This window comes from Cucurbita moschata, unplaced genomic scaffold (assembly GCF_002738365.1).
Source record: "Cucurbita moschata cultivar Rifu unplaced genomic scaffold, Cmos_1.0 Cmo_Scf00007, whole genome shotgun sequence".
In the NCBI taxonomy this organism is placed as follows: Eukaryota; Viridiplantae; Streptophyta; class Magnoliopsida; order Cucurbitales; family Cucurbitaceae; genus Cucurbita; species Cucurbita moschata.
Genome location: NW_019268523.1, coordinates 1,631,026 through 1,643,142, shown reverse-complemented (window position 1 = coordinate 1,643,142; position 12,117 = coordinate 1,631,026). Strand labels below are relative to the sequence as shown.

The window sequence follows — 12,117 nt, the reverse complement described above, 5'->3', positions numbered from 1 at the left end:
ACCCCCCCCCCCCCCCCCCCCCAAAAAAAAAGGCTTAAAGATGCATGTTTGAAGTCGAAATAATTTTGCTCAAGTAGTTCAAAATAGTCATACCCTCACAAACCCAAATTGATAAAGTGGAAAATGAGTTGAAGATTAATATGATGAAAAAATCACTTTAAAGCAGGAATAGATTTTATGGGGGAGAATTTCAACCAATCAAAAGTACCAAGAGACTCGAGTATAGTCAATAATGCAGATGGAAATACAAGGTATTCAATCAGTTGCAAAAGCAAAGCATGATCAGCATGCGTGACATGAAATGTAAATAACAGGCAACGAAATCAAGGACTGCATTTATTCACTCTAACAAATAAACTTAAAGGGAAGCGAATAAACCCCTATGAAAAGATAAACATCTTAATGTCAGAATTTTGATAAAGTTTTTCAAAATAAATCATTCACAAATCACAATAACGAAGGAATTCATCTTAAACTTGAGAAGCCAGCATGTTTTCACGAGCATAACAAAAAATTGCAAAAGAAAGTTCATAGTTCTGAAAATATTCAAACAGCACAAGAAGAAAGAAGAAAGAAGAGACCAAACCACCTGACCTTCGAGCAAACATGGTCACATAATAGGTCAAATACAATGAGGATTAAACTTGATGGTTTTCCAAGGAAAAAGGTAGGATAATAGTTCGTATGCTTTATATCATGGGCCTATTCACTACAGATAAACACGCTGCAAATTATTAAAATTATATCTCTGCAATACTTCCCTTCTACACATGATTCAAACCTGCAAGGCAATTAAGTTTTGTACAAGATTTCAAAGTAAATGCAAAAATACCTTCGGACTAAGTTCTGCTGAAGTCACTTTAAACCGCCCCTTGCGTTGAACAACTGTTCCATCTGATGTATCCTCAACTGAATAAGATATGTAAGAATTTTATGACCTTAAAGTTGTTAATATGAACTAATTTAAGCCCAGAGTAATAGAGAAGCCAAAGAACATACCAGATGAAACGTTATTTGTATCTCTTTTCTGGCGATATAATAATGGACCACTGTAATTACGCTCAGATGGAAGTTTTGACTGCAGATAGTCCCTTTGTTCAAGTTTGAAAAAAAAAAAAAAGTTATGGTCAGACTTGCCTAAACCACATTGTGAACATCCAAAACAGAAACATTTCACAAACCAAAGGAAAACGTGTATCTTCAACTGATAAAGCTCATTCTCAAATTTAAAATTAAGAGAAACAGCATAGAATCCATTAAGATACCGGCTGCCTTTTGTCTTTGGCCTTAAGGGCGTTTGTTGTGTGAGGGGATGGCAAAGGATCCCTCGCACTTAAGATAAAGAAAAGAAAATAAGAATCCATTCAAACTTGAAGCAAAAAATTCAAAAATCAAGTAGAACAAACAAAGCCCATCCTCAAGTAACAAGCTTATTATCTTATACAGAGAGTAAGGGCAGATGGATGGTGACTTTGCTGGAACTATAAAACCACGACAAGGAAAATATAATGCATTAACAACAGTGTAAATTAGAATAAAGCATACCTATCACCATCTACAATAATCTTTTTAGGAGAGACGGCATTGTCAGAAATTAGTGAGCCGCTGAAAGACCTCTTATTCTCTGACATGTAATGACGTGGTAAGGAACCACTTTGCCCCGAACTCTCACCCTCGGTTCTTCCATTTTCTTTATCCACTGGCCATACACTGTCTGTGCTTATATCTTCATAGATGTCAAAACAATCTCTGCATCCGAGTATCAAGACACAATATTACAATAAAGAGAAACTGTCATTTTGATTTTTCCTTAAATTATCAGATCAAAATTCACCTCACGTTTTTAAAAAAGTTATAAAGTAAAATAGGAATGTAATATAAAATGAAAAATTGACAAATTGTTGAGAGTTCAAAATTTATTGCTTCAAGTTTATTTACTATAGATGTTCCTATAAAAATTGCAGAATAACTTAAAGACGTTTTTTCTTTTATTTATTCTTACTACTNGGGGGGGGGGGGGGGGGGGGGGGATAGAAAATAACCATACTTGAGTGCTTCAAGAGGTTTTACAGGAAAAGAAGCAAGGGAACTCTCCAAATCATGAAGATCACTGAAACCATCCTAAAACAAAAGAACAGGAAAAAAAAATGTCAGAAAATGTTTGATTATAGTCAACAGACCATTCAAGCTATTGATTCAGAGAAAAAATTCTAGTTTTTCCATGTCCATAACAAATGATTTTAGTAAAGGTTATCGTAGACAGTAAAACCTCCTGACTAGCTGCAGCAGTTGGGTGATTCAGCCTTTCAAGAGATGAGCCCTCTACTGGAAAACTAAAATCATTATTCTGGTTTCTTTGCTTTGTTGTATGTACATCTAGGTTTTCTATGTTTGACATATCGTCATCTTGAATCTGCAAGAAGCTCAGTAGTCAAAATGAAAGGATGACTGCAGTAACCATTCTTACAAGCAACTGATAAATATATGAACATGCTAAACCAGACAATATTGATACTTACAAGGGCAGCCTGATTCTTCAAATCCTCAAGGTTGAAGTTCCAGGCACTAATTCCTCGAATATACTCTTGCTGTGCAAGATAATGGAATTTAGATGACACTAACACGAAGCGAATGGCAGATACTAACTTTTACAATCAGCACAATGAGGTAAATTCAATTCATGTACTTGAGTTGCATAAATACTCCAAGGATTGGAAAACTAGTTATACCTGTTTTCTCTTATGTTATCAAATTATTTTCTTCAATGAATGGTCTCATAAGTTTCACTATTTCCCCCTCCATTNTTTCTTAAACGATTAGATAAAGATGAATCAGTCTCAGTTTGAACAAAATGTCCACCATTACTTTGTCTGGCAGCTAACCGATCAGGTGTATCGGGAACATCCATGATCCATTCAGTCTCCATCTCCTTCATACTCTGCATTGAGGGTAAAAGATCAACTCCCAGTAGATTATAGTACCACCCAACTAGGACACTCAAAAAGGGACAATTGGGAATTAAATGGTAACTAAGTGAATATTAACAGAGAAAAAGGAAATATGAGCGGTGAAACCGAGTTGACAGTCAGTGGTAGATTGTCCAAATAAAACACTAAAATCTGGATTTATTAACAAAAAAAAAGACAACAGGAAGAATTCAAATGAAATTCATGAACCAAGAGAAGACTAGAAAAAATTTTACATACATTAACAAGATATGCAAATATCCAGCATCAACACATTGTCTAGAGCACGGGATTTTTTTTACCGTTTCCCCCACCCCCCCCCACCCAAAAAAAAAAAAAAAAAAAAGCTAATCTTTTTTGGGAAAATGTGGTGCTTGCAATTTTTGGAGAGATTTGATCTGAAAGAATTGTAAAATCTTCAAGATACTTCCAGCAATTTTGAGAAGTTTAGGACATAAATCATTTCGTTAGCTCTAAGAGGGTGTTCTTTTATCCAATCTTTAACACTAATTGGAGGAATTTTTTGTTATTCTTTTGGTTGCTTGACGTTGATGCCTTCTTTCTCTTACGTACTTTCTTCTCACTTTAATGAAATATTATTTAATAGGGAAGAAAAGATAAGGGGGAAAAATGATTCAGCACGTGCTTTTGTGTTGAGTGCAACACACTTAAAATCTAGGGGCCAAAGCCCAAAGGCTCCAGACAATATCAAAACTATGCAACAGATAATGAGTTTCTATAATTTGCACCTGGGACAAATGCTCCTTGTCCCCATACAAAGCTTTATTCTGTACCAGAAGATCAGCCTCTTTTGCCTGTAAAGACGATATGGCAAGACAAACGGTGAACAAACTGTCCATACCTTCAGAGAGTAAACAATGCAGATAAAAAAAGGCCTGAGATTAGCTTGAGACCTTTAGCTTTTTAAAACGTTCCCCTAACGGAGCAAGGCCATCCAGGATTGTTCGAGTAAGATAATCAACTGAACGGGCATGTTTAAAAAAAGGATGCTTTAGGAGCTTCTCTGAACTTGGCCGTTTCTTTGGATCCTTCACTAGGCATGTAGCGACCATTTCTTTGAACGACTGAAGTAATTTTTTTTTTTTTTTTTTTTTGGATTAGAAATTGTAATTACAAAAGGAAGATATAAACAAGAGAAGGGATAGAAATATACGGGAAGATCCTGAAATAACAAAAGATGAACAGAACTATACAACTCAGAGGGTATTTAAAGCTCCCTACGGGATTACATACCTTGGAAAATCTTTTATCTCTTTCATAGTCAAGACCAGGAGGAGCATTTTGTAGTGTCATAAGCAAAACCTGTAATGCCAAAGAAGTTGAACTTTGTCAACTACAACAGTCGTAGACTAATTTCACAAGGTTTCCACGTTCAATGAAAAAAATGATAAAGCCGAAGTACAAGTGACATAAGAAAATTTAACTTAGACAACTACACCAGTCGTGTGCATCAGTAATTTCACAAGTTTACACGTTCATGGAAAAACTGATAAGGACATTGAGTACATACTTTCATTGGTGGGTATTTGGAAAATGGAGCATGCCCATGAGCCAGTTCAAGTGCTGTTATTCCAAATGACCAAATGTCTGCCCTATTGCAGCGAGGAAGAAGAAGATATATAAAAGAAAGCATATCACAGAAAAAGAAAACTTCTAGCTTACCCTTCTGCATGACACAAATCACAAGAAAAGAAATACTATAATATAAGTTATGAGATATCACATCACATGCAGATGAACAATCCACTCACTTGAAGTCATATCCATGTAATTGCTGCATAACTTCAGGTGCCATCCTGAGGATTTCAAAACAGGAAATCTCCAGAGTTACATTCATTTTTTTAATTCTAGCTCTAGAAGGAGGAACAGAACAACCCAAAAAACTCAAGGCACAGAAGTAAGGAATAGAAGGTTACCAGCAAGGAGTTCCGACAAACGTGTTTCTTGAGCGTTGCCTATCTCCAGTATCAAACATGCCCGCCGAGACTCCAAAATCAGCTAATTTCACTGTACCATTAGAATCAATCAAAATATTCCCAGCCTGCCACAAAACAAGGCTTGTAAATGTCTTTAGCCAGAAAAGGAGAAAATCACCTAACATTACTTCTCGAGCAAGTCTTGATATGCTGGAGAAGAAACTCAAATGCATACAAAGAGCAAAATACAAAAATGAGCTAGATTGTTCAGTATTTATTAATCCAATGACATTTCATTTAGTAGAAAACTCAAGATTTATGTGGCACTACCATTGTTTCAATTGCGTGGAGATGTAGTTCAATGCAACACATCATCAAGTATCTTAGGAAGGAAGGAGTTGGAAATTTTATCATCTCTAACATCACCTCCTTACTGGAGTTCATATGGATAAAGAAGAAAATTAGCTCTTCTCCAGGAAAAGTTCATTAGTTTAAAAAAAAAAACAAAATTATAAGAGAAAAAAAGTAGTGCATTCTCCATGATGAAGGTAATCTAGACTTGCTAACACTTTAACATATTTTTTGAACAATTTATGTTAAATACTCATTTAGCATCATTTCTTACACTGAACGTTGCATTGGCATCCAGCAGCACAATTAAACAGAAAACAAAGAAACCATCTGCAGTTATTAAAAATATCTTAGCCAAAATATGATAAGATCAAGAAGTTATAATCAACCTTCACATCTCTATGGATGTGGCCATGAGCATGAAGGTAAACAAGAGCTTTCAGAACCTCCCGCAGTAAGGTAGCTATAACAGTCTCTTCAAAACCTTCCGGATAAGCAGATTTCATAATATGAAGGCAAGATCCCCCAGACATGTATGGCATCACAACCCAGAGGTAGTGACCAGCAGTGAAGGAACAATGTGCTCTTAACAAATTTGGATGATCAATCAAAGTCATTGTTTGAACCTCACGCCGAATACCATCCTGGACAATTTCCTCCAACATTAGTTATAAAGACACAATACATGTACAAGAGTTTAAAAATCAAAAAAAGTTTTATCAGATTAGCTGCTTTTCTTAACATGATTTTGTTCAATTTTCCAAATTTTGAGTAGTAAGTCTACAAATAAGTTCCTAATGTAAAATAAAAATATAGGAGTAATACTGGAGGAACAGAGAATGGCCTCAAAGGGATATCCTTCATAAAGTGACCTTAAAAGTTTTTTCTAAGTAAATTAAATAGTGAAATGCATTAAATAATAGTTCAGATCATGAAGCACAATAGAGCAGAGGTTACAGAACCATCAAAGCAGAACAAAATAATTCCACATCTTATGGTCCTTCGGAATCTCAATCCCAGAATGATGACAATGAATACTTGATAGAATAAAACATTTAAGTTACTACATAAAAGACACGCATAAACTTTTTGCTGAAAGATACAGTTGCGATTTATGAAGCAAGGTAAACCATATATGAAAGGGTGAAAAAGGTCAGAAACGTGTTATTAAGATGAGAGAAAAAAAATATACAAGAGATTGATGAACATACAAGGTCATTGTTGCACTTCTCCAAATCAAGAACCTTTATAGCGACAATCTCATTTAGCGGAATGCACAGTGCCTTGTATACAGTGGCACTGACACCTTCACCAACTTCTTCACGTAAGTCATAATCCTTGGCATTCACTGGATATTTTTTCTCTGAAGGATTCTCCATAATTTTGCTTTTACATTACAGCAGTGACCCCTTTTTGCCCAAAGATATCCCAACTGACGTAAAACTAAATAAAATATATTCTGAAGACATAATCTTCAAGTCAATGTAAGGAATTTCCCATTTTGACGGCATTTTTCTCAGATCAGCAAGACACTGTGAATAACTTGTAACAGCATCAAGAAAAATGGAAAATGAGTTCATCTGATGAACCCCAAAAAGTTGATGTCAATAAGCATGCCATCTCTTTAGCCTTCAGCAAATTAAGTTCTAAGACCATCAACCAGCAAACAACCAACAGAGCTTCCAAGACCACTGAAAAATTTCTGCACATATAAATATGACGAATAACAAGACACATTAGAGGGGAAAAAAAAAAAGAACAAGTTCAGTAAATAACTCCAAAGGGAAAGAAATGCAGAAAATTCACAACAAAGACTTACTTTCAGATTTCCACAACTGAAAATAAACGAAGACAACAAGCAACAGTTCAGGGTGAAATAATCTACACAAAATTTCAACTTCTAAATCAGATTTGCCAAGATTGAGAAGTAATACCCGGAAAATTTTCTTCCCAGCTTATTCTACTAGTAATCATGACTTTTGTGAATTTTATTAAGCATACATCATATGTGAAGAAATTGCAAAAGTGCAAACACACAAATCCAAAAGTACATTCAATTCTTCCATCCTAACAGGTCTAAAGAATAAGCAACTGATGCCTGTATTTTGACACATATAAAACACCAGACAGCCAGCTAAGCTAAGCCCAAAGGTCATACAAGATAAACATGAGGGTATGGTAGCCACACTAACTAAGAATGTTAAGTATTGACAGGATCTATAAGATTAGAATAGAAACCATACAGAACAAAAAAGTAGAGTAAAATAATCTCACGTAATCCAAAGAACTAGGATAGCCTCCCTCTCGAGCCAGCTCAACACAAACTAAAACTTTCCTAACATCAACCCATCTTGCATACTCCACCATCATATAATCATCTTCAGACTAACAAAGTCCCAGTTTATGACCAACTCAAATGCACCTTGTGCTCAAGATGTGCATCAAGTGCTGATAATTGATTGGCACCACCTCCTCCCAAATTCAAGGTGACAGATTTGGAAGCTTGCCAGTTGACCACAAGATAAGGTTCTTTTCTTTTTAGATTTGAAACAATTTCATTGATGGTATGGAGTTACAAAAGGAGGAGAGAACCCCAATGAGGAAATTACGAAAAGCCTTTCCAACTGGAAAGGAGTGTGGAAAAGCTATAGGGATGGAATAAGGGAAAACATTTACACCAAGTCATAACCGAATTAACTATAGCATCAAAACATCTATGATAATAAAGCTCCTTTCTTGGTAGGTTCTTCTATTTCTTTCTTGCCAAATATTTCAACAAAAAGCTCTGACAAAACTTTCTCACAGCATTTTTTTATCCTTTTGGAATGGGTGCCCTTCAGTTGACCACAAAATAAGGTTTTGATTGGGGACTATAACAAATTGTAAGAGGTTGAAAGGATGCTCTAGTCCCAACTTTCTCACAAACTTCCTCGCATGGAAGTGCAATGGCAGCTTCCATACAATCATCTAAACCTTCTATTAGTGCCAGCTTCCAACTCCTACACAATAATATCTAGCTCCTTTCCATTGCCACCCTCAATCATTGAGATATATACCACACCATCTTCAATTAGTTGGCCATAATTTGCAATATCCTGCTGCCGCCACATTGCAGCTACACTTGTAACTTTCTTTAACAAAACATTTTTCATTAATGTATGAAAAGATAAAAGGTAATAATAACATCTCCCTTATGGAGAATAGAAGGAATAAAGAAAATCCCTTCTACTTATGATATTTCTTATACATTGCTTGCTAAGGAAGATTCCCCAACTTGCATAAGTTCATCATTCGCTACCATCCCCATCAAATTTGCTACACCAAACTCCAACTACTTCCATCTTTCTTGGAAATCCCACCCAGTTCCAACATTCCTTTATATGTTGGCTTGCTTAGGAAGATGCCCTAATTTTACATTCACTTCCCCCTGCCAAATTCGCTGCACCGCCCTGCAATGGTATCCATCTTGCCTGGAAAGCGGAAACCTCAACTTCGTTCCAACCATGATAATGGTCGTATTAATATTGATCTGCTAATTCCTCGCAACCTATTGAAAGCTAGAAGGCCAACCTACTTATAGCATCAACAATCATAACAAAGCCAAAGTCAAAGAGCCCAAGTGTAATTTCTCTCTTACATAGTAAAACCAAAAGATCCCAATTACCTTCAATTAATATTATCAATATTTTAACCAATTCCCAAAATTCCAATAACGTTGAAATATTTCTTTTCAAATAATTTAAAAGGTAAAAAAATTTTAAAAAAAAAAAAACATAAAAAGAGAGAGAGAAGAGGGAGTAGAAACACTTAATCCTTCATGGTTATCTCATGGTAGAGGCTAGGAGCACGGTTATGCATGACCCGACTAATTTGACACGCTCTCCTAAAAGCACTGCAGGAATTAAATGCCAATCTACTAAACAAATACAAAACTATGTTTACTTCTTTCGGCCGTGTCCCCCAATCCAACCTAGTTTCCAAAACAACGTTTCTCAAGCATTGGATTCGGAATGACTCACCAATTGCCTATAACTCACTAGTTAATACATCCTATCTGTAGCACAACAATAGAAATGAATAAAATTTCGACAAAAATTACAAGCCCAATTTTCAAATCTTCAAACTAAAATTCACAGCAAACATTGATAAAACCCGAATTCCCCAATCCAAAAACCAAACTCAAATGCCACAAACAAACGGATTTCAACTCCAACAAACAACCAACATAATTCAAACTCCACGATGCACAATTCCCCAACTTGCGCAAGAATCCTTTTAGTATAAAGTACAAACAAACACATGTCGTACAAGAAAAGCAGCTGAAACGAACATTAACAAACCCTACATTAGATTGGAATCAAACATAAGAAGATAGAAAGCATATGACGAGAGAATACCACAGAAATCGACTTCCCGACAATGTCAGAGTTACCTAGGGTTAGGCGAGAGAAGCTCAAAAACGAACTCCAATCGAAAACAAAAGTGGAAGAAGCACAAAAAGAAGTGAATCGAAGTGGATTTTCAGGTTGCAGTCCAAGAAGAGAAAGACGATGAAGGTTCAGACTTCAGATTTGGGCTCTCCAGTGAGTATGAATCAATGAATATTACCTCTTTTTTTTTCTTTTTTTTTTTCTTTTCCCTCTGTATCCAACTAATTATTGACTCTGAGTTCCCGGGATCGAATCTCCCGCCGTCGCCGCTATTAAAAATACAGAAACAAAAATAAACAATAAATTTAAAAAAAAAAACAGAATTAATTTATTTCTGGAATTTAACAACAATTGCAGAAAATATGAATGGATACGACTTTGATTTGATGCAAATGAAGTCGTTTTTTTTTTTTCTTTTTTTGAGAGAAAAAAGAAAATTAAAATTAATTTAAAAATAGTAATGGTAACAAGATCGTGCAAGTGGAGCTGGGGCGTACGTATGACTAGGTCCCCTGGGGCAGGCCAAATGGCTCCCGAGTTAATCGGTTGAAAATATCGGCACTCGTTTTTCTGATCGGCGATATTTTGCAGAGTTCTCAAGCCTATTTGATTGTTTTTTTAATTATTTAAATAATAACTGAATTCTTATAAAATTCAATTATATACGTCAAATATTATTAATTTTTATAATAATTTTAATAATGAATTGGATTATATTATAACTCTATTTTTTTTTTCAATTTTTCAAAAACTAAATATAATGAAATGCAACTTTTACATTTAGAGTTAGATTGTCTCGATTGATTGATTTAGTTGGTCGTATGAAGATCTGTAGTTCATTTTGTCTTGCTGGCTAAGAATGTTTGATTAATCCACCACATCTAAATGGTGTGAAAGTTATCTTATTTATAATCAAATAAATTATAAGGATATGAAAATAGTAATAAATGGAAATAACAATAAATAGTAAGATACCTATCGCAAATATTAGATATTTACCTTATAATGAAATATCAAATATAATATATACGGGAAAGTATAATTTATTACTAAATATCCTTAACACCCCACCGCAAGCTGAGCGTCGGATTTGAACGAACGTAAAGCTTGGATCTGAAAAATTCAAAGAGGTTGAGAAACACTTTTCGTGAAGATGTCAACAACCTGGTTCAGATGAGGCGTAGAGAAACACTTTCTTGGCCATCGAAAATTGCAGAGGGATTGCTGCTTAGCGGCGATGCTGCCTTGGCTTCGGCGAGAATATGTCTAACCTATGAAGAGGGATTGTCGCTTAGCGACGATGCTGCCTTGGCTCTGGTGAGAATATGTCTAACCCCAAGAAGTAGAAGGGGAAACCTAGAGCAAGGGACAAAGACAATGTTGAAGCCGGAAGAGTCGCCACATTGGGCAAAAGAGCCAATTTTGGCAAGAAGGGCAGCCGGAAGAGTCGCCACATTGGGGCGAAGGAGCCAATTTTGGCGAGAAGGGTGGCGGCAACTTGGTTGGCGAAGATGCCAGTGCGGTGCCTAAATTCCAAAGGTAAATCTCTGCAAAAGGTCGATAGGCTTATCGAGATTCTGTATATTTCCGAAGAGGAATGCTGATGAATATCCTAAGATTAGGGTTTCTGTAAAGGATGAAGGATAAAGGGGAAATTGGGAAGAAAATGAAAGAGACTATGTTTGAAAAAGATGAGGTTGTATGTACAGAGTATGGCGAAGGATGATTTGGAGGTCAAAAAGGTGGAGCCGAAGAGTAATCAATCGACTCTACATGTGGCAGCCATGACGATTGCCCCTGCGGCGTCAAAGCCAGCAGTGGTGGTGGAGAAGAACAGTAGAAGATTTCAAAAGCCGTTGAAAATAAGGGATCGGGGTTGTTAAACCGAAAGGGCTCTGATACCATAAAAATGTTTGATTAATCCACCGCATCTAAATGGTGTGAAAGTTATCTTATTTATAATCAAATAAATTAGAAGGATATGAAAATAGTAATAAATGAAAATAACAATAAATAGTAAGATACTTATGGTAATAAGGCAAATATTAGATATTTACCTTATAATAAAATATCAAATATAATATATACGAGAAAGTATAATTTATTACTAAATATCCTTAACACTAGCTTATTATGAAATTTGTTTCGTACTATGGAAAATATGGACACATAGTTCTTTTTTTAATTTAACGTTAAAATAATGTAATTGATAACGTGAATTTAATATTAGCGCGATCATACAATTAATTTAAATAATATTATGGACTAAAAATTAAAAATTTAAATTTAAATTGGGATATTAAAGACTTTGGTTGGGGTTTTTTCTTTTGTCTAATGTGCTTTGATGGAAAATATTGAAAAGGAGGAGAAGGACATTTGAAGAAGACAACCCGGTTGAGAAAACGTGGTCTATTAATCAAACTTTTCTTGCCC

At 35.4% G+C, this 12,117-nt stretch overlaps 1 protein-coding gene across 6 annotated transcripts in view; it reads right to left on the bottom strand.

The window, feature by feature from the left end:
* The window catches only part of LOC111445045 (serine/threonine-protein kinase BLUS1-like), a 13,214-nt gene extending 3,201 nt beyond the window's left edge, over positions 1-10,013 (bottom strand). The window contains exons 1-15 of one of the 6 annotated variants that reach the window (XM_023083245.1): positions 9,687-10,013; positions 6,466-6,956; positions 5,644-5,898; positions 4,904-5,028; positions 4,739-4,783; positions 4,498-4,579; positions 4,221-4,289; positions 3,881-4,051; positions 3,716-3,781; positions 2,520-2,588; positions 2,270-2,413; positions 2,048-2,121; positions 1,546-1,749; positions 1,000-1,091; positions 833-909 (exon numbers count right to left, since the gene is read on the bottom strand). In XM_023083245.1, the coding sequence (XP_022939013.1) occupies positions 833-909; positions 1,000-1,091; positions 1,546-1,749; positions 2,048-2,121; positions 2,270-2,413; positions 2,520-2,588; positions 3,716-3,781; positions 3,881-4,051; positions 4,221-4,289; positions 4,498-4,579; positions 4,739-4,783; positions 4,904-5,028; positions 5,644-5,898; positions 6,466-6,633 (1,641 nt within the window). In that variant the 5' untranslated portion in view covers positions 6,634-6,956; positions 9,687-10,013. Of the gene's footprint in view, positions 1-832; positions 910-999; positions 1,092-1,545; positions 1,750-2,047; positions 2,122-2,269; positions 2,414-2,519; positions 2,589-3,715; positions 3,782-3,880; positions 4,052-4,220; positions 4,290-4,497; positions 4,580-4,738; positions 4,784-4,903; positions 5,029-5,643; positions 5,899-6,465; positions 6,957-7,073; positions 7,099-9,651 lie in introns of those variants that run through there. The other 5 variants (XM_023083241.1, XM_023083240.1, XM_023083243.1 and 2 more) reach the window with 5 other exon arrangements.
* Between the last annotated feature and the right edge of the window lie 2,104 nt (positions 10,014-12,117).